The sequence below is a fragment of the Mugil cephalus genome, chromosome 3 (assembly GCF_022458985.1).
Source record: "Mugil cephalus isolate CIBA_MC_2020 chromosome 3, CIBA_Mcephalus_1.1, whole genome shotgun sequence".
In the NCBI taxonomy this organism is placed as follows: Eukaryota; Metazoa; Chordata; class Actinopteri; order Mugiliformes; family Mugilidae; genus Mugil; species Mugil cephalus.
In genome coordinates this window covers 20,662,821-20,689,857 of record NC_061772.1, presented here as the reverse complement: position 1 = coordinate 20,689,857, position 27,037 = coordinate 20,662,821, and the positions used below count along the sequence as shown (strand labels likewise).

Genomic DNA, 27,037 nt, shown 5'->3' with positions numbered 1-27,037 from the left:
AATTGTTTTGAGAAATGCACTTACTATTTTGGAAATGGCTAAAAAACTATTCTAAAAAAACTATTTTACTATTTTAAAAAAGTAAAATACTAAAAAATAAATAAATGAATAAACTAAACTATTCTTTCAGACAAAAAGAAAAAAATTCTTTTAAGAAAAACAAATACAATTTGGACACAATTTGCTGTCTGCTCTTTAGTCCAGCATTGTGTTCTGTCCACTTCTCTCACTAGAACAATGGACAGATTTAGAATAGCAGTTATTATCTTTGAAAAACTGCAGTCTTCTATGTAATTTTTACAATTTGCAAAGATACCTCAGACTTAGTGTTTATATGTATTATAATATACAATTTAATACAAATATTCATTAACTCCACCTGAACAATTTTCTTTGAGAGCAGCGACCTCTGCTGTCTCAATAGCACTACTACAGCAGTCGCCCAATTGCTGTGGTACATTTAATGAATAAAAACTGAAATCAACAATATAATCTTTTATTCTTCTCTTTGATCCAAGATTAAAGCATAATATTACAGACAATACGTGTCTTGTGCTGCAAGGAAATCCAAACCACGTTTGTTTGTGGTTATTAAAAAACGATAACGTAACATTCAATGTCTACAATAGAGGAGGAGTAAGAATGCCCCGTTTTTGAGTTTCTGTCCAATGTGCTTATAGTAAATTTAGTTTTATTCCAGGAAGTCTGATGTACTTTTTTTTAAATCTATATATTATTTCTCATGTGATCTGCCATTTTGCAGGTTGTTCGGTGGGGATTACTGGTTACAGGTGAAGTAGCCGATATTTCCAGATGATACCTGAATCCACCATCCAGAGAAGTACCGTTGCCGTGGAGACGGTCATCGCGTCTCTAAGGAAAACGCACTTTAACTGAAAACGACAGCTAGCAAAAGTTAATATACACAATGGAGATACCTGGAAACACAACAGAAACAAACCTGTCAATACACATAAATGTAATCCGTGGAAATAACCTGGTAAGATGGTTTAACGTTTGTGTATCAAAGGTGTTGTACGAAAACTGGAGAACTTGGCTAACGTAGCATTAGCAGGTGTGCTTTCATGGCGTTTATGGACGATTATTTTACCGTAAATTAAACCTACTTAGCTTAAAAAAACAAATAAACATTTTCATAACAAACCGACCAAACGTTCCGGACTGTTATCAAGTTATCACGCACTTTGAAAAAAAGTACAGGAGTGTTTAGACTATATATATATAGTTACAGAAATAAATATGCTAGCTTTGGTTATAATTATAGATTATATCATTTATTGCTAACTTTATATGGTCTGAATCAAGTTAAAAATAAATGCCAACTCATATGAACTGGTCAATAAATGTAGCTTATGGATGGTTTAAGGAAGAGTCTACATTTCCGGAAGAAATATAGTAACGTTAAATTAAGGAACTTTAATTGTCATTGCACACAAGTTACAACGAAATTAAGTTTGGCAGCACTGAAGAAATGAAGAGTTATTTTTGCTAATAGATTCAGTGGTTGCTTGTTAAGCTAAAGCTGTACTTTATTCTGATATGTTTTTGTGTAATATGTATTGAAGACATTCAGTCAGCATTCACAAGCAAAAGTATGCAATGCCATACTACAGAAAAAAAGCATGCATTCAAGGTCTTTCTTACATACTACTTATGTTTTGTTGTGCCCTACTCCCAAAATGCCATCTAACTTTCATTATCATTACCTATGATCCTTGATCAGAAGTGCGCATATCTTCATTTCCCCATGGATGTGCCATATTTTCATTACTACAGTTTCTATTATAGCAGGAGACTGTTTTGCCTCCAGTCTTCAGCTTTCACACGGAGACATCAAACCCTCTACTGATCAAAAAATCATCCCTACCCGGCTTTAGGTCCCATTGGGGGGTTGGCAGCATGCAGAGCTAATGGCTGACACTCATATTATATAAATATTCAGGACTTATTCAGAAAATGATGCAGATGGAAATGACGGATATGGAACTTTTAAAAACTTGAAGAAAGTAAGAAGGTTAACTGACACTGAGGGGATGTGTGGACGGCATTGCATATTCTGTTTGTTCTCTTTTCAGCATGGGAAAAAGTCAAGCAACTTCCAGAGTTTTCTGCATGTTGTGTTTGATGAAACTGTGCTGGGAGAGTCAGAGAGGAAGCAGGCTGACCCCGTGGAACATCGTGTTGACTATGACTTTACCTGCGACTTCCACTGCTCAAATGACACTCGGGCTCTTAGTGACATCGCCCATAGACCAGTCATACGTGAGTCAAACAGGCTGTTGAGCTAACCGGCTGTTATAATGTTTCTCCTAAGCTGAAAATTACTCCCTACTCCTTCTTATCATATTATTGTTTTTATTGTCTTTTATCCATTTCAAATTGTTATTATCGATGAAAATTGAAAAGGTCAACAGCTTAAACTGAAACAATTTGAATATTTATTCAGGCAACACCTGCAGTAGTCACCTCACTGCTGAAGAGAAACAGAGGAGGAGCTGTAGTTTTTGTGTTGGTGCTTACTTTCCACAGCACTCTTTAATGTGAATATGTTTGTATTGGGCAGTGACAGTGATGGAGGTCCTGCCTGAGGAGAAGAAAGCTGAGGCCAAGACCGCCATGCTGGGCCAAGCTGTGGTCGACCTGCTCCCGCTGTTGCAAGGTCTAAATGCAGCTGCAGTGTTTGAAATATATTTTTGTGTTTTATTAAGACAAACCAGTACATCTCCCCGAACAGCAGATGTGTTCTGTGGAGGTCAAAAGAGCAGAAATTGATTTTAGAGAGTTTTCTTTGCAGGGCAGGACTTTTACAATGATTTTCTCTTTTCTTTAGGTCAGTGCAATTTCTCCTCCACAGTTCCAGTCAGTCCAGTTACTAGCGCCTCAGGGAAAGAGTCTCTGCAAGACTTTAGCCGTAAGGTTGGTTGGCTGTGTTTCTATAATCTCAGTCTGTTCTTAGAGGAAGGGTCATACCAACTATAAAAGTATAAAAATAGTGGCCATAAGCCTCTATATTTCTATATATTTTGCATAAGTAGATGCTCTTTGTACAGCAATATTATATGTGCTGCTATAAGTGGTATCCTTATGGGGAAATATGTTGTCTGCATTTATTCAATCTACTCAGAGCAATGGGCAGCCACGCATGCAGCGCCCAGGGAGCAGTCTGAGGGGGTTTAGTTGCTGTCTCAAGCCAACTCAGCTGTAACTTATTTGAATTTATGGTTCTAAAGCTGCTTTTTAATCCACTGTTCCACAGCTACACTGCTACACCCTTTTATGAAAAAGAGTGAAAACAGTTGTTGTACTTCAAGACAGTTTCAAATGTTCCTTAATCATTTGCCCCCCTTTAGCAGTCAAGCTTGGATGTGCGTGTCAGCGTGACAGATCCAGTGCTGTCTGAGACTGAACTCTCAGCCTCCAATCTGCTGAAAGTAACTGTGGAGACAGCCTACTCTGTCCCCGAGTCATGGCCAGTAACGGGCCCTGCCCCCTCTCCCTGTTCGTACATCACAGCCTTGGAAGTCCCGCTTGCTGCAGGGGTGAGTTTGGTTCTGTGCTTTGTGAGAACATCTTACTGATAGCATTTTAATAGTACGGTTGCATTATTCTTTTGACTCACAGCAAGATCAGGTGCTCGTGTTCTCTGAAGGGCACCTAAAGTCAGGGGGGCAGAGGGAGCTCAAAGGCCGACAGAAGAAGAGGCCCCATCAAGCCACGCTAGTCCCAGGAAACCACTACCTGCCTGGAGTATTTTTCCAGCCGGAGTCCATTGAAGAGGAGGTTGGTGAGCTGACAGACTTAGAGGTAACCACTGTCGCACACTGACACCAACTACACTACCAGTCAAAAGTTTAGACGCACCGGACCGACGGGCACATGATTAATGATCTTATACTGATAAATGTTCCCACAGGACAGAGCGTTCCGTGAGGAGGCAGAGACCACGAAGAACAGGCTGAGTTGGGACACAGAAACACGCTGTTTCCTGGATGCGGGCGGAGCTACCAGGTCGGCTCCACACATAACTCACTCCTCTTCTTCTACAATCACTTGTCTCTCTTATGACCCCGTTTCGCCACGGCTTTAAAGCCAGTTATCACTTGCGTAGAATGTTTTCTGGCCATATACAAAATAACAAGATTAAGAAAATTGAATATTGTAGCAAAAAATAATCACAAAAATATTCAAATGTGTATAAATGTTGACCATGATTTCAGGCTGCGGCAGAGGATCACTGAGAGCAGACTGTGGCCGGTGGAGATTATGAGGTCACTGGTTCCACTAGAAAAGGTCAGTAGCATTTTGTGAATGTTGAAAAAGAGAACCACGTCAGATATCAGTATAGGAAAAATTGCTCTGAAATTTAACCATTACTAATGTCAGATCAATCCAAGAGTAGACAACAGGCAGGAAGCAGAGGAGTAACCAGTTACCTCAGTGGTTGAAAGTACTCATCTCAGGTGAAGGAAAATATCATCATTGTGCAGGTGTTTTTATGTGTGTGTAGCTAGGAGATGAGGACCCAGAGATCCCCTTCCATGGTATGGCGTTTGTGGACATGGGCCGGCTGCTGTATCCTGGAGTCAACCGCATCCGAGGAGCATACAGCGTTCAGCCTTTCTCACCGGATGAGCTGCTGAACAAGGTCACACAGATACATATTTACAGTTGTCTAAAAAGAAATTTTGGGAAACGTGTACCTAGACTTCCTATTAAATAGTCTGTTAAATAACCCTGTTGCTTTCCCTGTGGTATACAGCTGTATTAAAGTGAATTTGTCAATGATCTCGCACCAAAGGCAAAGCGCAGTGTCAGTGTGTTAAAGGAGCATGTTAAGACAGTAGCCAACCAGGCCAAAGCTCGTGCCAGCTCAGCTGCTGGCTCTCACAAGGGAAAGGCAGGAAAGAAACTGGACGGAAACACCAAGGGAGCCAAGGATTCCAAAGAGCCAACCAAAAAGGTCGGGCAGGTCCTGATGCTGTGTAGAGATAAAAATTTACATTAAATTTAATTTTTAATCTTTAAGCTTATTACCTCTCCTTAACAACGTGTTTCTTGTTAACATGTATTCTTTTTACTGTTGTAGCAAACTGTCAATCCAATTAGCGTGGCTGAAAGCCTGCCTGAAACTGAGACACATGTCAGTGCAGAAGGAAATGTAAGCTTCCACTGTACACTGTTACAAAAGGTTTGATGTGGAAAATCTAGTGTGGTTACAGTTTAACACAGATGTATTAAATACTTAAACATACTAAACATTAGTATAATATTCTTTGTTTAATAATAATACACGGTGAACCTCAATCTAGTCCTCATGTTTACTGTTACCATTTCTGTCATTTCTGTCAACAACAGATTTATTTGGAGGCCAGAACTTATATTATCATTGAGATAGCTTTGGAGAAACCACTTGTACCAAAAACATCTCCAGAGGAGCTGGCCAGAAGGTAATGTGTTTCATATGTCCTCGGTTTGACCTGGCCCTGTTGCATTCTGAGTGGTCTGATCACAAGTGGTACAGCTATGAACATTACTCATTAACATTCACAACTGCACTCTTCTCTGTTACATTTAATTGCTGTGGAGTTTCTGTGGAGCACAAAAGAGTGACAGCGTGTCTCTGGCTCCTGCAGGGTGAAAGCACTGATACCACCCAGACTTCCACTTCCAGCGGGTCCCAGCAAAGCAGAAAGAGTAAGACACAGACACAGAAATATAAGAGGAAGTACAAGAGGAACACACCATTCAACAGTAGAGGCCTGCTTTGTGGTTGAATTTTCTCCACTGTTGTGTACTCCTGCAGGCAGTGCTCGACTTCCACCGTCAGGTGGGCAACACGGTGACCCGTGTTTCAGAGCAGTATGAGGAATTGTTTGGAAAAAGTTGCAACGCGATGCAAGACTGCAGCCAAGAGCAGATGAAGATTCAGCTGATGGGAGAACTCAATGTCTCTGGGAGATACTTTGCCTTCAAGGAACAGATGAAGGTCAGAACAACAGCAAACATCCCTCATGGACCAGTGAAACTTTCAGTGACACTGACAATATTTGGGTGGCTCTGTCAATTTGTACAACACAAGTGTTTGTTTTTTGTCCTGGAGTGGTGGCTTGTTTTTATCTCCTGTTCATTTTTGTTTTATTTTCTGGTACGCAGCATGCAGTGGTGAAGATTGTACGTGACAAGATGCAGCGGACAGAAGCATTCACTGACCCCCAACAACTGAAAGTCTTTCTCAGTGAGCTTTATGTGTACTTGTTGGACGAGACGCATGTAGCTCTCAACAAGGTAACAAACACACAGGCATGTCAATGTATGGCTCATCTTTGCCAGGAAATCAATTTTTCCCCTTCACCAGATTTATTCTAGCGATGTTGAAGATGAAGACTCAACTAATGACATCCAGTTGAATTCTGCTCAGCTCACACATTTTGCCAATGAAGCACAGCTTCTTGGGAATTATCCGCAGGCAGCCCAGTACTATCAAGAGGTACAGTCACGATGCTCACTGATCATAACACTCTTTGCTCAAAATAAAGAAGAAGAACTTGCTGAAAATCTATATTTGAATCCAGAGGACAGAGCAATCACAGATGTTGCCTCTTTTTTTCTGTCACTTCTTCTTGGAGCTTTGCTGTGTTCTTTCGTGTGTTTTTGCAATGGAAGACAAATGTTATGTTGAGGTTGCAATTATAATTTCCATCATGGCTATTAAAATGATGAAAGGCATTGCATGTAACATGTTGTGTTTGTTTACGTGAAGCTTGTGGTGAGGTACCCGTTGGAGCCCTCCCACAAGTTTGAATGGGGAGGCTTCTGCATGCTGACAAGAGACTACATGAAGGCGAAAGAGTGTTTCCACGATGCCATGTCCATCCAGCAAACGCACCAACCAAGGTGAGACATTTGCGGTTACACAGTTAACACTGGAAAGATAGAAGACAGAAGATAAATAGATGGTAATTAATGGATGGATAAAATATTTACAGAAAATTAAAGTTCACATGTCCCAGAGGACAGACATGATCTTGATACTAAATCATTCATCACTGACAATTAAATAATTGTAATGTAACTATAGACATTGTGTCTTCTTATGTCTCCAGCCTGATGATGTGTGGGGTCTTGGCTGTGATGTTTGAGCAGTATAAGGAGGCCCAGACCTTCCTGGAGCGAGCCACCAGCATTGACCCACCGAGCGTAGTGGCCTGGACGCTGCTGGGTTAGATGGATTTGTTATGTGTATTTTATCAGTAAAGTGGTTAATTCCATTCATTGTTGTATTGCAAATTGAAAGAAGTAGTGGTTCACTGGTTTGGGTACGCAAGAAAATATGTGTGGAAGAAAATAACTGGCCAAAATGAAATGTCGAATCAGTGCTATCAATATTACAATCTATTATAACAACATTAAGAACTAAATATTCAGATCTGAATGCCTGCAGAGACCAGGCCCATAGAAGGAGTGATGCTTGAATGCTGGAAAATGTGCAGTATGGTGTCATTTCACATTTTTGGCTTTTCTGACCAGGTTTACTCCATGAGAACCAGAATGAGTCCATCCTGGCTGAGAGGGCTTTTCTCGAAGCAAAAAAGATACTGAGGGCCGAAGAGGCGAGTAAGCAAATACAGAGGGAAGAGGAGAAGAAAGATGGCGAGGAGAGGGACGAGAAGGACCAACAGGAGGAAGAGGAGACAGGCGCATCTGCACAGTCTGCCACTGATAGGCAAGGTGAGGTGGAGATAAAAAGCAGCCTGAGATGAAGAATAGAGAACAAATGTTCATGCACCACACAGTCAGAAATGAATGCAAGTTTATATATTATTAAGGTGCTTGGCAAGAACCACATAAAAATAAGGCTTCTCTGGTTGTCTATTGAGACTCTTGTCAGTCTGAAGTGCATGTGGCACTTAATATGGTCCCCTGGAGCAGCCTGATAGTCTGATATATTTTCCTCCCAGACCCAGAGTTTGTTGACCAGGACCTAGAGATGCACAGAGAGCCACAGAGTGTCAGCTCCAGATCATCTCCATGTGAATTCTCCTCTTCCATTTACACACAGACAGTCCACTTCCTGCTGCAGAACAATGCCCTGCAGGTAAAAACACGCACACACACACAAAACTCTGGTGGGTTGCCTGACCAGCCAGATAGTCACACACTGAAATAAGAAGGAAAATAACTCACTGCTGTCTCCTTCTGTGACAGTCAGTTCAGAGTGCTCCAGGTTCTGTAGTGATTTATGGCCGTCCACATTTGGAAAATGACTCGCTGTCGAAAACCCATGTTGGAAAGTCATAACATATTTATTATTTTTTGTCAGATGACATGCACTGCGACAGAAGAGTTCTTTTTTCTTTTCTTTTTTTTGTTGCTAAAATTAAGAATAACTACACTGACAGTCTAAATCTAAAAGTTAATTTAAAAATTATATTAGAAACATGTGGTTTCTGTTGTCAGATGGCAGAGCACACTTTGTCCCAGGAGCTGCTGTGTTCAGACGGTGGCCGCACTTTCTCCTACCTCCTTCATCTGGGCCAGTTGCAGCTGCTCAAAGCTGACTACTCCAGTGCTGCTGCCAGCATCAAAGAAGCGCTGTCTCTCAGAGATCAGGTATTCCAACACTGTCATCTGGCTACAGCACAGAGTGTGGACTTGGTGGACACTGTGACATGTGTGGTTTGTACTGCCCTGTTAGAGTGAACTGTAAAAGTTTACAGTGAACATATGAACCTACTTCACCTCTGTGTGAAAATATAAAAATATAACTGAACAAATTAAACAACTTGTTTACTGGCAAACCAATTTAGTCCACAATTAATCCAAAGGCCTGAAGTTTACAAGACCTTACTACTGAAGTTCTCTTAAGTTTTGAAGACATCTTGTTGTTTTATTGAACACGCAAATGATAAGCAGCCTCAGAGTCATGTTAGTGCTGCACTGAGAGACTATGAGTTTTATCATTCACTTCAATGGATATTTGCAACTGGTTTATCTCAGTGAACTTTTTTGTGTGGTTTAGTTTCTTAATATTAATATGATGCGATGACACCATTAAGCCTGACGGAACTAGCATCTCTACTAACCTGTAACCTGTTGTCCACACTGTGAACAGGATACTGATGTGTGGGCTCTGAATGGTCACTGTCAGTATTTGCATGGAAAGTTCACTGATGCCCAGAAGAGTTATGAGTGGAGCATCAACGCCCTGGAGCGTCCGTCAGACTTTCACATCGTCTTCCTCCGCTTGGGATCCATCTACCTTACGCAGGAGAAGGTGCTGTGTCTGCAGATATAAATCCACTAACTTAAACAGTGTAAATAAATCTGATTTTTCTTTTTTATTTCCAGTTTGTGCAAGCCAAATCGGTGTACTTTCAGGTTTGTGAGGAGTCTCCATCCTGTCTGACCTGGCTGGGTCTGGGAACTGCCTGTTACCGGGTAAAACTTTACTTCATGTCTGTAATAATTGTGGAAATTGTGGAAGTCCTAATTCTATCGTTATCAGAGTTTTCTTGGGACTTTCTTACTAATGACCAGGTGTTACTGAGAGCCATACTGTTTGGTTTGTCATGGAAGGAAGTAAGGCACAGTTGTGTGTGTGTTTGTGTAGCTGGGAGAGCTGTGTGAAGCTGAGGACGCTCTGACTGAGGCCAACCATTTGAACAACCAGAATTCAGAGGTGTGGGCTTACCTCTCTCTCATCTGTCTCAGGGTGAGTGATGCTCTGAAAAAAAAAACTATTCAAGTCCCAGTTCAAACAACACCTTCTATATATAGTCTATATTTTAAGACGAACCATTACAAAATGACGCTTTCACCCCTTCTAAAGAGAAAACATGTAGCCTTTCCACACATAAACAGGGTAGACATTAAATTTCAAGCCACTTGAGTTGGTATAAACAACTTGTTCCCATTATGGTAGAGTTGAAGTCAAGTTGAGCATCATTAGAAATGACTATTAAGGCTAAGGTTAGGTTCAGGTCAGGGTGTGGGTAACCCACATCCCATTGCGAATGTAGAAAAGATAAACACAGGATTATTATCTGGTGAGAAATTAACCACTAGAGTTTTTTTTGTTCTCAGTCTGGCAGAGAAGAAGAAGCAGAGCGGTTTTATAAATATGCATTAAGGGTAAGTCTGGTATTTTAATCAATCAGTCATCTTGAATTCAACAGTTAGTGGGGAATTGTTAATTACTGATGTGAAATCTATTTAAAATGTTGAATGAACATTTACAAATACAATAAAAATACCATTTTTATAAAGACAAAACTAAAAAACTAAATGGTTGAGTGGGTTCCTGTATTTTATCGTTGATTCTGCCACAGTGTTTGATTGTCCCTTTGAGCAAAGACATGTCTGGAAGTCAAACCTCACAAAGAAACTTAATGTGTTTTCTTGCACAGTTCAACCTTCAGAAGGAGTCACTCCTCACAGAGTTTAACGAACTGAAGGACCAGCTCCGCTTCAGGCATCTGGCCACGTGCTTTGAAACGAACACTGAAGCAGGCGTCTAAATCATATGAGCAAGTACATTCACATATCACACAGACACGGTGTTATTTGACATTTTGTTGTATTTTAAGCACGTGTGTTATATTAAAATGAAAGACGGTCAGTTCAGATGCACATGATCAGTTGTATGTCACAGACAGTAACTGGCTGAGCCGTAAAAGTTCAAACCCGGTTCACTGTCGACATTACAAGCTGATTTATATAAAACAAATGCAGTATAGTCTTTACAAAAACAGGACAGCAACAACAAAAGAAAAAAGGGCATGTTGTTGCTGATAACAACACAATATATATGTAAAAAAATTACTTTTTTTTTTTTTTAACATTTGATCAACAAACAAAGTTTCTCCTCATTGTTCTAAAACACTCCCAGATTTTGGCACAGTCCTCCCTGCAGTGAAAGGAAATGTTACGAGGAATACGTTGTTGGCCTGGTAATTACACCTTTAATGGATGTGTTCCTAAAAGTAAGTTTTTTTTTCCAGTTTGCAAACTAGTGCTGCCAAAATGTAAATGAGGTCATGATTGTAAATGCATTCAGAACACATTTCCTCTACTTTCAAATAAAATGTATCTAAGTTTTTTTTATTTTTTTACTGTATAGTTTTTCATTTCTATACTCAAGGGCAGTTTTTCTATAGTTTTTTTACATTCGCTGCTCTGATGCAGCAAGATCACTGTCTGACCCGAGCGAAGACGTCTCTGAGCCACGGTGAATCCTCATAGAGTCTAGGGTCACCCAGATACTCCGAGGTCCTCTTGTAGAAGTAGTAGTACAACACAGAAGCTGCAAACAGAAAGAAATCGTTTTAACATATAGTTTATAAAACACTCAGAAAACTAGTTTCCATCTGTTCTGTGGTGCTCAAGGTGCTCTCGGCAAGAATGTCTGCGCCGTAAAATGATAAAATACTGACATATTATTGCTCGAGCCGATATATCAGCCTTCAGAACATCTCAGACGTATTTTGTATTAAAAAAATTCTCCCACTGGGACATTCACCCAGTTTTCAGTGCTTTAAGTAGCAGTAAACATCCAGAACAGCTGATAAAATGTGTATAATTTCTGTTAAATCTATTTCCATCATCGCTTTAGGGATGATTCAAATGTTTTGTCTCTTTGTCCCAGTTACTATAAACTCCATCTATCACACTTCATCGGCTGTTGTTGAGAACACCGATAAATAAAACCAACCTACATACCCAGAACGATAAACACGTGAAAATGTTATTGTCCATAAACATGAGAAAAGTGACTGGTGTAAATATGTTTTCATACTCCGATCAGCCATAACATTATAACCACTGATAGGTATATTTTGTCTTCATATATTAGATGCAGGAAAAATTAGTGAGCAGATTTGGGAAACATTCACAACGACCAAATCGATATTAAAAGTTATAGCTTTAAAGATATTAAAAAGATATTAAAACACACACACGCTATACTGAACGAGTCTGAGGTGTTGACTTGGCCTCCACATTTCCCAGATCTCAGTCCTATCGAGCATCTGTGAGATGTGTGGGACAAACAAGTCCAATCCACGGAGGCCCAGCTTGCAAGTTCTGATGATAATGTCTTGGTGGCAGATACCACCTCACCCCACCTTCAGAGGTCTCGTGGAGTCTAGGCCTCAGTGGGTCAGGGCTGTTTTGTTTTCACACAATCATAGGCATAGGCCATAATGTTATGGCTGATAGGTGTATATTAATGATTAGCTTTTAGTTTGCATTACTTGTCATTCTGTTAGTTTCTCTTACGTTCTTCAGCGTTATCATTGCAAACTAAGTAGACAGACATGGATCGAAAGGAACTCCCCACCTGCCGTTAAAGCTGAGTGAGATCATAAAAATCACAAGGAAACTGACTACAACACTGAATCACACACTGAGTAACCGTCTGGACTGGAGTGTTAAGTAGCAGACAAGACAAAGGAACGCACAAAACATGAAGTACGTTCTCATACTTGATAAGGCCTGCAGAGAACAACAGCAACTAGACAATTAATCCTTTTATCCCCTTATGAGCTTATGTAAAAATCACACCCACATGGTGATGTGATATCACCGCCTGGAGCCTGTGGAAAAGGAGAGGAGAACACACTCACAAAAACAAAACCAAAACCAAAACACTACTATCTTTCTGTCGGTGGCCTTCTTAAGAACTAAAAAAAAACAAGAGTGATAGGCAGACTGACACATCATCCATCCATCATCTGTAACTGCTTATCCTCTGGAGGGTCACAGGGAGCTGGAACCTGTCCCAGCTAGCATTAGTCGAGAGGCAGGGGACACACTGGACAGGTCACCGGTCTATCAGCGAGCCAGTTTAGAGCCAATAATTAACCAAACATGCATGTCCTTAGATGTGGGAGGAAAGCCAGAACAACACTCTGCACAGAACATCCAACTTAAATATCATTTTTAGAGATAAATTAGAGCCACACAGTGCAGTCGGTGAGAAACTCGAGTATTTATCCAGTTTATTTTGGCAAAATTAGAGTTAATCTTCTCACTGAAAAGCAGCATCCACCCCTGTGTAAACATTTGCGCCTATAATTCACCACGCACTGTCTCCTGCTTCTTCTGTTAAACAGACAGAAGACACGCAAAGGCTTTATAAGTTAGTGTGAGTTCTCCCTCGTTGTCGATCACATATAGAAAATAATAATTTAAGTCACGTAGATTGGTAAATACAGTGATTCTCTGTCTCTTACCGGCTCTTTGGAACACAAACAGAACCTGAAGGCCGTCTGTCCAAATAAATCTGTTGTTGTTGAGCCAGCGCACATTCTGAAAAGAGTACAAAGAAAACAAAAATCGAATGGTGAAAAAAAAGCCCCTTACGTCAAAGTTACTGAAAAGAACTGAGAGAATTTTTTGAGATGAGGCATTTGAGGATTTTATGGTATTCCTTGGTCCTATATGTCAGTCTTGTATTATTAATATGCACATCAAATTTTAACCGGATTTTTAAATTTTCAGAAATATATAACAACAACAGTTTAAAAGGTCACAGTTTGGTACTTCATACGTACCATGAGCCAAGAATGGAGTATGATACTGAAGGTCAAGTAGAGAGCAGAGAGCATTAGCAAGGCTCTAAATCGCTCCAGTAGTATGGCAACCAGGCCGACCTGGAACACGTATGTGTTGAACAGCATCAGCAGAATGATGATCAGGTTAAACAGGATGGCAATGTCCTGGATGCTGTTGAAGTGAATGGCAGAGAAGAGAAAGCGTGAGCAGCAGAAACAAAGAGGGCAGAAACAAGACGATTGCAGGATTACAGTGTAATTTCATTCCATTATCCCAAATGACTCATTATAGACTACTTAGGCATGCTATTTTGAGCGCGGGAATTTTCCTCCTGGATACAATTTAATTCCTCCGAAAGAGAAGTGCGACCCACATGAAAAGAACGAGCTGGACGGCCGGTTCGGTCCTCAGCAGCTCGCTGAAGGAGTTGACGAACAGGTCGAAGGAGAGCAGGCTGAGCTGAATCAGTAACACCAGGGAGTAGTTGCTGGTCTGGAGCGTCTCCGGCCCGAAGGCTGGGCGCCCGGGCGGATTGTGGTTCCACTGCGGATCCAAGGCTGCACTGCACTCTCACACACACTACATAGAAACATCAACAGTTCTGACTCCCTGGGGTTTTCAGTGATGCATTGGGTCGGCTGCAATCTGTCTGATGTGGCCTTAGGGCTCCATGTCCCGTTGTTTAAGTGAGTCCTGTTCACTGTGGAAAATGTTAAGTCTTCTAAAAGCTGGAAGCATAGTTGGGTTTAGGAACGAGCCACCAGGAAACCAGGATGGTTAACATGTCCGACAGCCGCACGTGTGCAGTCCATGGTTTGTCTAAAGCGGCAAAGGTTTTCTTCAACCTTCATATCAAATGTTGTGAGACATCAGAGATCCTGTGGAGGGAGACGGGAGACACATTAGTATTCTACTAGAGCACACAGCGACTCCATTAAACGGTCTGATGTAGACACTCCTCTGAGAGGGTTGGACCTCAATTACCTCCAGCAGTTTTGACCTTATTAACACACGAGTACTTGGAGCTCCTTCACCTGGTGAATCACACTTTTCGAATCCAGGAGGGAGTGGGTAATTTTTTTCTAGCTGCAACTTGCGCGGCAGTGACAGATCCGTGAGTAACCTGCGCCGCTTTAAGGCGTGTTGTTCACTCACTCTTTTGCATTGAATTCACCTTCAATTATAAAAACCGAAGCGTGTGGGCACAAGCTGCTCATTCGCAACCTCATGTTTACACAGAGTGTGAACAGGGCACAGAAACTTCTATCCTTGTAGACGCTGTCGTTTGTTTTGATGATGTGCTGTACATCTTGCCGCCATTAATTTTAGTTTAAGACAGAAAAAAACACATTTTCTGTCCATTATTTTTACAGTCACTTTCTGAAATCTGAAAACATGGACAGATAAAAGACAGATAAAAGCAAAACTATATGTACGTGCAGATAGGAAACCATGCAAATGTACAAAAATCCAGCTCATCAAACCTTCAAAACTAAGCCTAAATTACAACCAACGCAACTGTAGGATGTTTAAACATGAAATGAAATGAAACTTACATTAAAGTTATATTAATACTTCACTCTTGTACCAGGCTGAAAGGTAAACAAACCATCCTTTCACTACTGTTGCCTCTTTTCTGAGTATTAGTTAAGCAGCTACTGTAAATCTTTGCCTTGGCTCCTCTGCCATCTTGTGAGCCAGGATCACTATCCAGCGAGATCCTTCACTCCGACACCCGGCGGATCCTCTTATGGCCGCCGTATTTATAGCTTGGCACGACAATGGCAGGTGTGAGGAAGATTAGGATTGCTTCTAATATCCAACAACGAGGAGACCGCTTGTTCTTGAAAGCAGTCCCACTGAGGTTCTGGGTTAGCAGTTCTACACCGCTAAGTTTGAAGAAACTGGATTAGGGGTGTATCCGAACCAGACAAAACAAACAAGGCAAACAAACGCGGTGAAGGTGAAACATCCTGCATCCGGGTGGATACACATCACAGGCAATCACTAAATCTTTTTTTTTTCAATAAACTACTTTTATCAGCCCTTTTTCTGACATTTATATTTGACATGAATAAAGGAGTAAATTTAGGAGAAACTTTTGTTGTCGTTAACGTGCTCCCAGCCTGTTGTTGTTCTTGGAATTGCGCCGCTTAATCTTCTTAGAAACATCCCAACGGCTTGTTGCTTTACAGATAAACTACACGTTATATTCGAGCGCGAACTATTTCAGATTATTGACTGCTACTACAAAACCACCGCCATAAAAAAATAGAATAAAATAAAACTAACCTGTCGGTGAAGGTTGACTTCAGAGGCTGTGGTGTAACTCTCCAAATGAAGACATGTGGCCACAATCAACAGAGTGTGCAGCGGACTGACAGCTTGTGTCCTAGTAACAGGTTTTATCCCTCCACTAATACACAGGCACAAGACTTGTGTCATGGCGTGCTATGGGATTGTTTACATACACCTCGGTGGCGGCATGTGTTAAAATAATGTATGAAGCAGTGCACTCCCAGTTTGATTATATCTCAAGACATATCTCAGTTGGAGAAACTGTTAAACATAGACTCCATATAAAGACATTGAGGGCTAATAGGCAAACAATTTTTGATTCATTTAATTTAGACTAAATACGTCTTACTTAAAAATGTATATTTACACTTCTTAACATATCTTTTATTGTGTATACATTGCCTTGTTTTTCTGTTTACCCGTGTAATCATCAGATTATCCCATTCTGTGATTCTTTGTTCAGTGACACTCAACATTTATTCAGAAGACAAGTAAACACTACAGTAATTTATTATGTATTCACTATATTTGCATTTTTTTTGTTTGTTTGTTTTGTTTTGCCACATACATTATATTTTACTATGGGAGACATAACTGGAGTCAAGCCAGAAGGAAACTATTGACATCTAGTGGTGAATCTATGTTACTGCATGAACACAAAAAACAAGGCTCCACCATTAACCTGTGCAGAAAGGTTCTATATATCTCAACTTTTTGTGTGCTACCGAATCCCCTGCAGTGTATATTTTTAATAATAATCAGTTCTGTTTCATTTATGTATGAGACATCATATATAAGCATAATGTTGGTTGGGGAAGGGTCACAGAAAAGAAACATGCAACTCTAGAGATACAAACTTAAACTAACTCAGTTAATAGGTCCTACATTTAAAAAATAAATGAATAAATCTACCTCATCTGCAAATGAGATTTTTGTTTTTTTTTAAGAAACAATTACAAAATGTTTTAAATTAAATGTGCAAATGTATTTAGTCAGACTTTATCTAGAAATAAGCTGCACATTTAAATTAATTAACCAGTGTTTACATGTCCACTTTATAGTATCAACAACTATTTACCACCAGACTGTACATATGGAATGACTTTATATTTATATATATCTTTTTTGCCTTTATTCATCCCACAATGGCGAAATTTTCATTGTTAACAGCAGCAGAGACATTCAGCAGTCATACAGACAGTGCACGTATGGGTCAGGCTATGTGTGAAAAAGATATATTACACATAAGGCAGCATTCAAGTAAGACACAGAAAAATAACTATGTTTATAGTAACACTACACTACACACACACACACACGCAAACACACACAAATCTACTGTTGGAAAGGATGCAGACAATGTAGTACATGTACACATATATTTATAACTGTATTTTAAATTTGGGTCATTATACTTTTTGAGTTTAACACAACTGACAGGCTTTTAGGATTGTTTTTAGTCCTAAAATCAACATGGCCGCCTACAGCCAATCACCACATGGCACCACATTTTATGGAAAGATGATTCAAATTTTTATATATACAATTGAGTAAATTGAAATTGAAAGTTTTATATGAATATATCGTCGTAACACCTTTGACTCACACACTACTTTGTGGTAAATAACTAATAAAGAGGAGAAAGAAAATACCTTGGAGGAGGCCGTGTGATTTGGATTTAACACACTTCCTGGAGAGGTGGAATGTCATGTGTTTGTAATGGGTAAGTGATTTCATGGAAACAGATACAATTAGTCATTTTCCATATAAAATTTGATAGATTGCCAAAAAAAGAAATGTCTGTCATGATTATCTCAATAAAATTTGAATAAGCTCATTTTATTATTATTTAGCTAATTAGAAGGTGGTTGTCATTAAATTTGGATGGTTATTTAGTTGACATTTTAGTGATATTCTGTATTTTTTTTATTAATAATTGATACATTTTCATAATAAATTATGGGTTTTGTAAAGACATATATATATTTTTTTTACTTTTAATAAAAATGTATGTGAGATATATCCCAAGTCCCTCAATTATATATTGACGATTGTTTTACATTTCATATATTTGTCAGTGTTGTTATCTTTGTATATTTATATATTATAACATTCCCGATTTCTTACTGTTTTTCGTTTTTTATTCTTGTAAAATTCCACAATGAAATTTCCCATACGTCTTTTATTTTGAAACCCTCTTGATCTTTGACCCATCATCGTCTAGCCTTTACCTTTGCTCCTTTGTGTCAGCTCCTCTCAGGCAAGAACGAGTGCACGTAAGTAAGAGGTTTATCTTTTATGAAGTTTTATCTCCCTAACGCGGTATCAGCTTGTATTACACTGCAGTCAAAGCATCGCCCCAGGACACATGAAAACATGCAAGGTGGCCCTGGGTGGAGTCAGCCTTCAGCAGCAGCTCCAGCCTCTCTCCCTCTCTCTCACACACACAGAGTCCTTGAGCTCGGTATCTCCATTGTCCTCCAGCTTTCCAGCTTCCGAGGAGGTTATATCCCAGCGAAGTGGCATGAGAACAGGCGACGTTTAGCAACATTATCCTCCAAACGCATTTCACGTCTTTTCCAGAAACCAGCGGCAGGTAAGTGGAAGCAGGAAGTGCTCCGTGTGCTCGGTTAGCTCGTAGCGCAGTGGCCCAGTGAGGTGGCGTTATCGTGCTAAATTACGAAACATTTCCCAGTTTTCTGCGAACCCCTTAGTTGTCGCAAATGTTTTAACACCTCGTAGTTTTTTGTTAAAAGTGGGTAGTTTCTGTAAAATAGGTCGTTTTCCAAGTATCGCAACCGCTGGTTGTAACTTCAGCGCTATGTTACAGCGAAGAGATGCGACCTGTTAAATCCACAAAACTCATTTTTTTTATTCACGTGCAGTGCTATAAATTAGTACTAAACGAGCAGTAGGAAAAGCTAGTGAATATTTTAGGTTGTTGTGATAAAATAAAAAAACGAAAAAAGGTGGAGGTGACTTGACGGTGGTTTTGCTGGTTAGCCGTCACTGTGATTTCTGAGAGAAACGCTAGCTCAAGTTTTCCCTTGTAGTGGCTGCGAGTTGTGGTTTACAGCTGATAGACTTAAGAGTTTTTTTTTTTTTTTATTCAGGTCGCCGATATCAATGATAATATTGATCATTTAAATGCACAAAAGAAGATACATTTGCCCAAAATATATTAAGTGTATTCAACATTGTACTTAACCCTTTATAGGGCACTCAACTACTTGGAAATAAAAAAAACTCATGTGTTATGGTAGAGCCTAAGAAGACTTTTGTGTTTTTTTTTCATTTATTTATTTAACATTCATGAAGAAAATCAAGATAAATTAATTTACTATTTATGATTCCTTGACCTGATGTTCCTATGTCCTACAGGATTAAAAGAAAGAACGTAGTTTAGGCGTAAAATGTGAAAAAATTTATGCTTTTGATGGTTTGATGAGCTGCAGTCACCTCCATATTTATCAGACAGGTTCACAACTGGGTTTAAATGGAAGCTTAGAAGGTCCCCTTTAAAATGATACCAAACACAATATTATTGAACATTGAGAAAAGTCCTAATCATGAGGGTAAAACAGATTATGCACATGCGTCTAACACACAGTTTTCCTTAGGGGGTGGTTAACTTCATGAGCTGATAACCAATATTTAGCTACTCACCTGGAAAGGCTATCATACAAAAAAATTATCTAGAGACATATATCTATCCAAAAAATATAGGTAGCCTTTGTCCCTTTGACTGATACCAAAATCCGGTCTGGCCCATGGACTATAAGTGATGATTCAGGCACTCGTCAACATTCACATTGTCGCATTAAACAACATTGGGACATTTCTTTGTGGTACCTAATAAAGAAGTTACGCTCATGGAGAGGTTGGACCTAGCAGACCATATTTCACAAGGATTTGACCGGAAAATGTTTCCTTGATCTCCTCTGATTGGCTGAATGAAGACCACATGAGAGTAAATAAAGGGTTAAATAATTAATATTATTATAGGCATTTACTCTCTGCTGTCCCATGTTTAATCACATGCTGTCTCACACTCATTAGGTACATTAGTGAATGCCTTTTAATGTAACGATCCTGCACTAAATCCCCATTCATGACTGTTATAGTGTCCAGTTTATGTAAAAACATTGCTAAATCAATAATGTTTCTGTTATTAAGCCAACTGACTAAAAATAATAAAATAATAGGAACATGTGTAGGTACAATATAATAAATGTAGTGACGAAGGGAAGATGCTTGGGCCACATTATCAGAGATGGTTTGTGAGATGATGATGGTGATGTGAAGCGCCAGCACTGGCGACCATGCTGGGATGCAAATGTGTACTGATGATGTGAAGATAGCCCTCTTCAGATCTCACTGCACGCCGCTCTATACAGCACACGTGTGGTGCAGTTACATTAAAGGTGAAATGAAAAAGCTTCAGGTGGCTTCACGTGTAATGATGCTTTTAGGATACTGCTTAAACTTCCAAGGTGTAGAAGTGCAAGCCATTTTGTATGCAGAGCTGGGGAGTTTTATATTTAAATGTACAAAGTTATCCAGGTCTTGGTTGAGTCCACACTGCAGCAAGTTAGCTTTTGAGGTTTAGTACTGTGTTTTATTGATGTTATTGTCTCGCTGTCTGGTAGCCAGACAACACCTCTTTGCCATGTGACTAGTTTTTCCTTTCATATTTAAGTGTAAAGTCACTGGTGTGACTAATCTAGCTTGAAACATGAGCCAGTGTTCAGAGAGACATTCAGATTGGTAGAACAAACTGGATTACTTGTGCTTTTCCAAGTGTGTCACCAACAGGTGGGTCTCACGGTGTGTCCTGTCCTTGTCGCTGTAGCTGAACAATTTATTAAGTCCCACGATTTGTAATTTGTGTGTAATTTGTGGTAATTTGTCAAGCCACATGCTTTACACTGAAAAACTGGCCAGTTGTGTTGTACGTGTCCTCAGATGACTGAGGGTTCAGCTGTGCAAGAAATCGTTTATGTCAGTGAGGATGTAATACTATATCACATCTCTGTGGGTGCATGCTCAAGAGTTCAAGTATCAATAACAGAACAAACGGTACACAGTACCCATCAGGCAGAACTTTTTACAATCCTGTATATCCACCTAGAGAGGAATCACTCCAAAAGAGTCAAATAAACACATATACAAAGAAGTAAAAAACTAACAACAGATGGCACAATTGTGGACTTTAGCCAGTTTCACTTTAAAATCAGTTCTGGACTATTTCACATGGATATTATTTAATAATATGCTATTATAAGGGCCCATTGGTTTAAGACTAAATCAGATTTTAAGTGGAATTTTGCTGTTGCTCCTTTCCGTCAAAAATACCGTGATTAACCTCTGTTTCCAGTGATGTAGGGTGGGTGGGTTCAGATCATTTCCCTTGCCTTTAACAGAAGTATTTACGCCTACGCCTGTTTGTTGAAATTCAGTGAGAAGGTGTGTCCAAGCTTTTGACTGGATGCGTATGTTATTGAACCTTATCAGTGCTATCATCAGTGCTTTATCTGCTAACAATGACAGCTTCATTAAACATTAACCAGGAAACAGCCTTGTTGAACTTCCTGAGACCCTCCGTCCTCATGTGGGGACATTAAGTTTTAGGTTTGCGGTACAAAACCTCATCAAGTGTTACTATTGAAACTTATTAAGCTTATTAACTTTTCTAGTTTGATATAAGGTGCACATTGAACAAATTCTATCAATAGAAACAAGCTACAATGTCGTTATTTATTACCAAGTACTCGTTTGAGGACGTTGGGACTTCAATCTTTGCAATTCTGGTTTTGCACAGCAATGTTCAGGTATTAAAATAAATAGTTTTATAATTTGTTCCACACAGTGAAATAATCCCTGTGTCCACATATGAGGACGTATTTTGTTTTTTGTCAAAAACCACTTCCTCTTCAAAGCTGTTTAGATTTTAAACTTCTTAAGTCCTACTAATTCTAAATACCTTAGAGAAATTAAAAATGCGCACCAAACAAAAGCTCAGGAGGTTAATGTTACCTCCGAGTAAAGACACCACCTCCCGAAACAAACTGAACATAATAAGATGCTTAACTGCGGAATCAGGTGTTCTCTGAAGAGAAGACTCCCAATACAGACGCTACCTCATCCGTAAGGTTAAAAGGAAGCCTGTAAACATTTAAACAGAAAGCGTCCTTTCTTGACTCAACACATTCCCACCTGGCTCTGAAAAGTAAAACAAAAAAAAAGGGAGTTGTCAGATATGTCTTGTTTGAGTTTAATTAACAGAAGCACGATAAGAGGACCCACCGTGACAGATGGCAAGCAGACCGAGCCCAGACACAGTGACTCATTTACGCAGTGCTGATATCTGAATTGACGGTGGGGGGCGGGGGAGGCAGAGAGGGAGAGTCAGAAGGGGGAGTTTAAAAAAAGGAAGGCGAGTCAGGGCTTGACTGGGTAAGTGAACCTCAAAGATAGTGGAGTAGAAGAAAAAAGACAGAGGGCACAAAGATCACATGAAGAGTAATGATATATGCAGCTGATTGTTGTGGCGAAACCGCACATCACAGATATTGTTGTGGTTGGAAATCACTTCCTTTCTCTTTTTAAAAACGTTGTTATTGATTTGATTTATGAAACACGCCCTGTTGAAGCAATTAATCCCGTACCTCGTAAAGGAAAGACGTTCAGCCTGTAGGAGTGCTGTGCGTTGGTATGAAGCGCCAGAGGAGCGAGTGGTTTTATTTCCCAGCCTCTGGCCGACTCTCAGCTCCTACTCAGTGCTTAGTCATGGATCTCTCTGCATGGACATGAAATAACTCAGCTCTGATTCTGCCGACTCTGCTGCACCTACCCGACGGCCCACATTAGCCCTGTAACAACTCATTTGTTAAAAGCATCCCAACAACAGGGAAGCCAGTTTTTATTTGGTGCTCTAATGCTACGTCTTCTGTTCCAGCTGCCGTCCTGCAATGCGCCAGTTTTGCATCTGAGACAATGGAAGATCTTTAATTTTTAAGCATTGTTTTTGGTTTGGTGTGAGTTTTTGCTGCTTTTCTTCGTCATATGTGACAATAAATTCAATAATAAGCGACTTCATAAGGTGCTTGTGAATTGCATAAAACTGTTGTTGTGTCCACACTGAATTACTTGAGGACTTATTTCTTTTGTAGCTTCTACTTCAGGTATTTGCCAAATAGAAACTCAAATGTTCTTGTGACAGGTCGTGAGTATTGGCTATAAATAGGAAAAGAATGAGCTGATAAAACTCCCATTTGGAGGCGTGGAAGAGCCCTTTTATTCATACAGTTGATAAACGCCTGTTGTGATTCTACTACACAGAGTCAAAGCCACACAGAGAACACAAAACATCCATTCAAAACCAAGGAATCCCAGATTTCCCAGTGCTTGTTGCTGTTCTTTGTCGTACATGTGACATATGACAATATGTTTTGTGTATTCAGGGTTTGGGCTGTTGGCCAGACGAATAAAGCAAACAAGACCTCATTAGTTACTGTGCTGCAGGAAGGTTTTCAAGTAGCCTTCGTTTTTTTTATTATGTCTGCACTGCAGCAACTGATAATAGTCATTTTTTTTTTTTTTTACTTTTCCTTTGAGGAACCTGTATCAGTGCATATTTGCAGATGTACACAAAAAATTAAAGTCTCCCTCAGAGAGATCCCAGAACAGTTCGGAGTGGGCTCTGATTGCATTTCTGTAAATATTTGTATAGAAAAACATCTGAGTGACTAAATATCACACTCAAGCGCTTGCCATACGAGTTCGCTCTGATTACAGCGTCAGGTAAATCTCTCTGTACTTATATTGGTCTTTTAAATCTGTCGTCTGGCAGCGGTCCCACACCGGCGTGCCAGAGGCAATGCATTTTACCTCAACCATTAATGACTGGTTTGCTGTTACAGCAATAAGGAGTGTATTGGAAAACAAAATCCAAGCTTCTGGTGCTGCAGATAAAAGAGAAACTCCACCGAGGAAGGAGGAAGAGGCTTCTGTAATTGCTGTCTCTGTTGAAAGTCCTATAGGTTTAGGTGTTGGCTCCAAAGTCGAAAATCATATGGGTATGAGCATCAAACAGCATTTAAACCACACCTTATACTGTGTACTATAGTCTTTTAACTGTTTGGTTTGTAGACACGTTTCTGCTTTTCTGTTTGAGAAAGTTCAAGATTGTAGTTTCTCATGAGAAAATATGCTTTGTGCTGTAAGTTGTCACACACTCTAAAAAGTGTATGTTTGTAGTAGTTAAAGTAATGTAATGTTTTGCGTGAGTCTCACTCAGTTTTCTGCTTTAGTCATGGCAGTGTACTTTGTTGTTTACATCAACTTGAAAATACACTTTGCTCAATTAACCTACTTTTCTTATTCAAGTCAAAGTTTGTGAGTTAAGTCTCTTTAGGTTTCGTTTTTGTGCGTCTGACGTCGTGACGTTTTGTTTTAGATTTTTTCAGAAACACATTTGGCGACTTTACTTTGATGCAGTGTCTTTTTTTTTGTCCTGAAAGTCCTTTGGGCCAAGAAATGCCAGTGTGCCATGTTTTGGAAACACACGGAGCATGTAACCTGAACTTCTTTTGGATATTGGACCTTTGTAAGGGCCAGCACAGCACCACTGACGCCCCCCAGTGAGAAGGTCTGGGTTCAGGTCTGGCGTGGGCCCTTATGGAGGCCTTTGCATGTTCTGCATGGGTTTTCCCCCATTTCCAAAGAAATGTTTGTTAGGTTGATTGGTGATTGGTGATCCTTGACCGTAGGTGTGAGTGTGAGTGGTTGTTTGTTAGCCCTGCCCTGTGGACTCATGACCTGTCTAGCAAGTACTCCCCCTACCTTTCCTGAAACCATACTATTAAGTTGTTAAGTTGCAACAGTATTTTGCAAAATAATTTAGTAGAAAAAATTAAAAACTTCTAAGTGGATGTTCCTTAAATTTAAGTTGGATTAAGTGTAACTCATGTAAAATCTGCTCTTTATTCAGGATGAAAGCCAATAAAGGCACTAAGGAGAAAAGCGAAACATGTGGAACCATCTGCCTGAAGTATCTCCTGTTCGCCTTCAACTTCCTGTTTTGGGTAAGTCTCCTCTCAGGCAGCTTCAAGCCTGTACAATAGATATTGTTATGTGAACTGTGTTGGTGTAAAGTTCGCCTCATGCAAATGCATGTTGTGGACAAGCTTTTCAAAAATGTGGGCGTGTCCTTAAATATTTTTTGTTCAATCTTGTTTCCTTCATCTGATGATTTCTTCTGAATTGAATAAGGGATATTTAGCATTTTCTCAGTTTCAAATCAAGTAGCTACGCTTAGACTTAGACTTTAATGACCCACAAGGGGAAACTGCTTGGGCATAGTAGCATAATTGTTACAAAAAGATGAGCTTTTGCACAGCTGGATAGAGTAAGGAATAAAATAAGTTATTTTGATCACTGTGGGAGCAGAGCTGAATCAGTCTGATGTCCCTCTAGTGTTTGATCACTGATCCAGCTCCCTACTAATGACACGTCCAGCCTTTGGGATCAGTTTGTTGATCCTACTGATGCCTTTTTTACTGGTACTATTCTCCAAACAAACCACAGAAAGACTCTAGTAACTCACTGCTCTCATTGAAAGACCTGAGCTTCCTGAGGAAGTAGAGTCTTCTCAGGTCCTTCTTGTCCACAGCATCACTGTTGTCCCTCCAGTCCCGGTTACTTGTAATGGTCCACCACTTCCACCTCCAGGCCCTGGATGGTGATGTGCTCCAATGGTGTCCTCGTCCTCCTGAAGTCAATGACCAGCTCCTTGGTCTTGTCCACATTCAGGAGTAGTATTCACTGATCTCATAACAGACAACACAAACGATGGCAAACCATTCCCTAGTGTTAATAAACTGAATTTTAATCCTTTAAACCTTGTCAAGACACGGACACAGACAGGAACCATGTTGATTGGCGTTAGGCAGCATTAGCAGTGTGTGCCAGTGCTTAAATGCATCGAAAATAAATACAGATGTGTTCAAATGGAAGAAGCCAAGAGGACTGGATGAGGACGTGCCATTTATCTGAGTCTCAATACCCAAGTGGTCGTATTGAATAAACTAGAAGCGATTCAGGAGACACGTCCAGTCTTAAAATGGCATGTTTTAAATTAACAAACCACTCTATGAAATACTGTGTTTTCCTACTGCAACCAGCCACAACCAGCGTGTCCTCGCACTGACATAATTCGCCTTTTACTTGGCAATAAATAGGAAAAATGAGCTGATAAAGCTCTTTCTGGACACACTGACAAAGCCTTCTTTCTCATAGAGTAGACGAACGCCTGCTGCTATTCCAGTTCACAGAATCAAAGCCAAGTTGCATACTTTCACAGAGGACACAGAGGACGCATTCAAAGTCTAGTACCCCCAAACTTTCCAGCGTCAAGAATGTGGCGTTCCAGCTCAGTGTAGAGAAAAAAAATATTTTTACGCGTGTTAAATAAGAGTCGAACATCAGTGCGACGCAAGCGAAGGAAAGATGTCTGGTTGCCGCTCTCGCTCTCGCTCTCAGCGTGAAGTCACACTTACAGCTCCGTCCATATGTGATAATCATCTGTCTGCCAAAGAATGTGATCTTTCTCAAACTGGCAGTCAAGTAGCACTCATTCTCTAGGGTGCCAGATGTCAGAGCTACAAACAAATTACATTTTTACAAACTTTCCTAGCAGTTAAAAATCGTACATTTGTTCCAGAAAAGCATTTTTTTTTTTATAAGTCTGCTATTACATGTTCATAATATTTTCACCTGATTCCAAATGCATAAAGCTGCATGAACTAACAGCTACGCTCCAGATGCCTTTGGATGTTATCCGCTAATCTTCGTAGCCTTGAAGGTCAGTGAGATTAGTTTGGCTTTAAACACAAATGCTTTCTGCAGCTGTGTTTTTCAAGAAGAAATGATGAATAATCTTTAAAGGCCAGAAAAATTATAAGCACATGCTTCAATTTGTGCATATACACGCTGCAGAATAGAGTGATCCAGCTAATGCATGACACAAACCCACCATATTTAATAAATTCATTTTAATTTTCATAATAAGGTGAGTTGCAGTTTGTTTTTCAACATCATTCAGGTCCTTTTCAGTTTCAAACGCCCCCATTTCTACTTCTTAATGCCACTGGGGGTCGCCAAA

The 27,037-nt window shown here is 39.9% G+C and overlaps 3 protein-coding genes across 3 annotated transcripts in view; 2 read left to right on the top strand and 1 right to left on the bottom strand.

Annotated features, from left to right (window-relative positions):
* Positions 1 to 863: 863 nt before the first annotated feature.
* cfap70 (cilia and flagella associated protein 70) lies at positions 864 to 11,122 on the top strand. Its single transcript, XM_047579886.1, has 26 exons — positions 864 to 1,000; positions 2,097 to 2,283; positions 2,585 to 2,680; positions 2,852 to 2,937; positions 3,372 to 3,560; positions 3,643 to 3,825; positions 3,935 to 4,029; positions 4,239 to 4,311; positions 4,529 to 4,666; positions 4,820 to 4,981; positions 5,108 to 5,179; positions 5,377 to 5,468; positions 5,655 to 5,715; positions 5,825 to 6,007; positions 6,175 to 6,306; positions 6,377 to 6,508; positions 6,782 to 6,915; positions 7,125 to 7,240; positions 7,549 to 7,749; positions 7,980 to 8,116; positions 8,479 to 8,631; positions 9,134 to 9,295; positions 9,370 to 9,459; positions 9,632 to 9,733; positions 10,105 to 10,152; positions 10,428 to 11,122. Exons 1-26 carry the CDS (start codon positions 929 to 931, stop codon positions 10,536 to 10,538), a joined length of 3,207 nt encoding a protein of 1,068 aa, XP_047435842.1. The 5' UTR covers positions 864 to 928; the 3' UTR covers positions 10,539 to 11,122.
* LOC125005406 (transmembrane protein 138-like) lies at positions 10,581 to 18,399 on the bottom strand. The gene is made up of 5 exons (XM_047580754.1): positions 18,316 to 18,399; positions 13,949 to 14,142; positions 13,575 to 13,746; positions 13,254 to 13,329; positions 10,581 to 11,323 (listed from the first exon to the last, which is right to left on the bottom strand). The coding sequence occupies exons 1-5, from the start codon at positions 18,397 to 18,399 to the stop codon at positions 11,211 to 11,213; spliced, it is 639 nt and encodes a 212-aa protein (XP_047436710.1). The 3' UTR covers positions 10,581 to 11,210.
* LOC125005831 (CD151 antigen-like) overlaps positions 18,235 to 27,037 on the top strand; it is a 28,076-nt gene continuing 19,273 nt past the window's right edge. Inside the window, exons 1-2 of the mRNA XM_047581460.1 lie at positions 18,235 to 18,469; positions 24,866 to 24,959. Coding sequence (XP_047437416.1) covers positions 24,867 to 24,959 — 93 coding nt within the window. The 5' untranslated portion in view covers positions 18,235 to 18,469; position 24,866. The remainder of the gene's footprint in view (positions 18,470 to 24,865; positions 24,960 to 27,037) is intronic.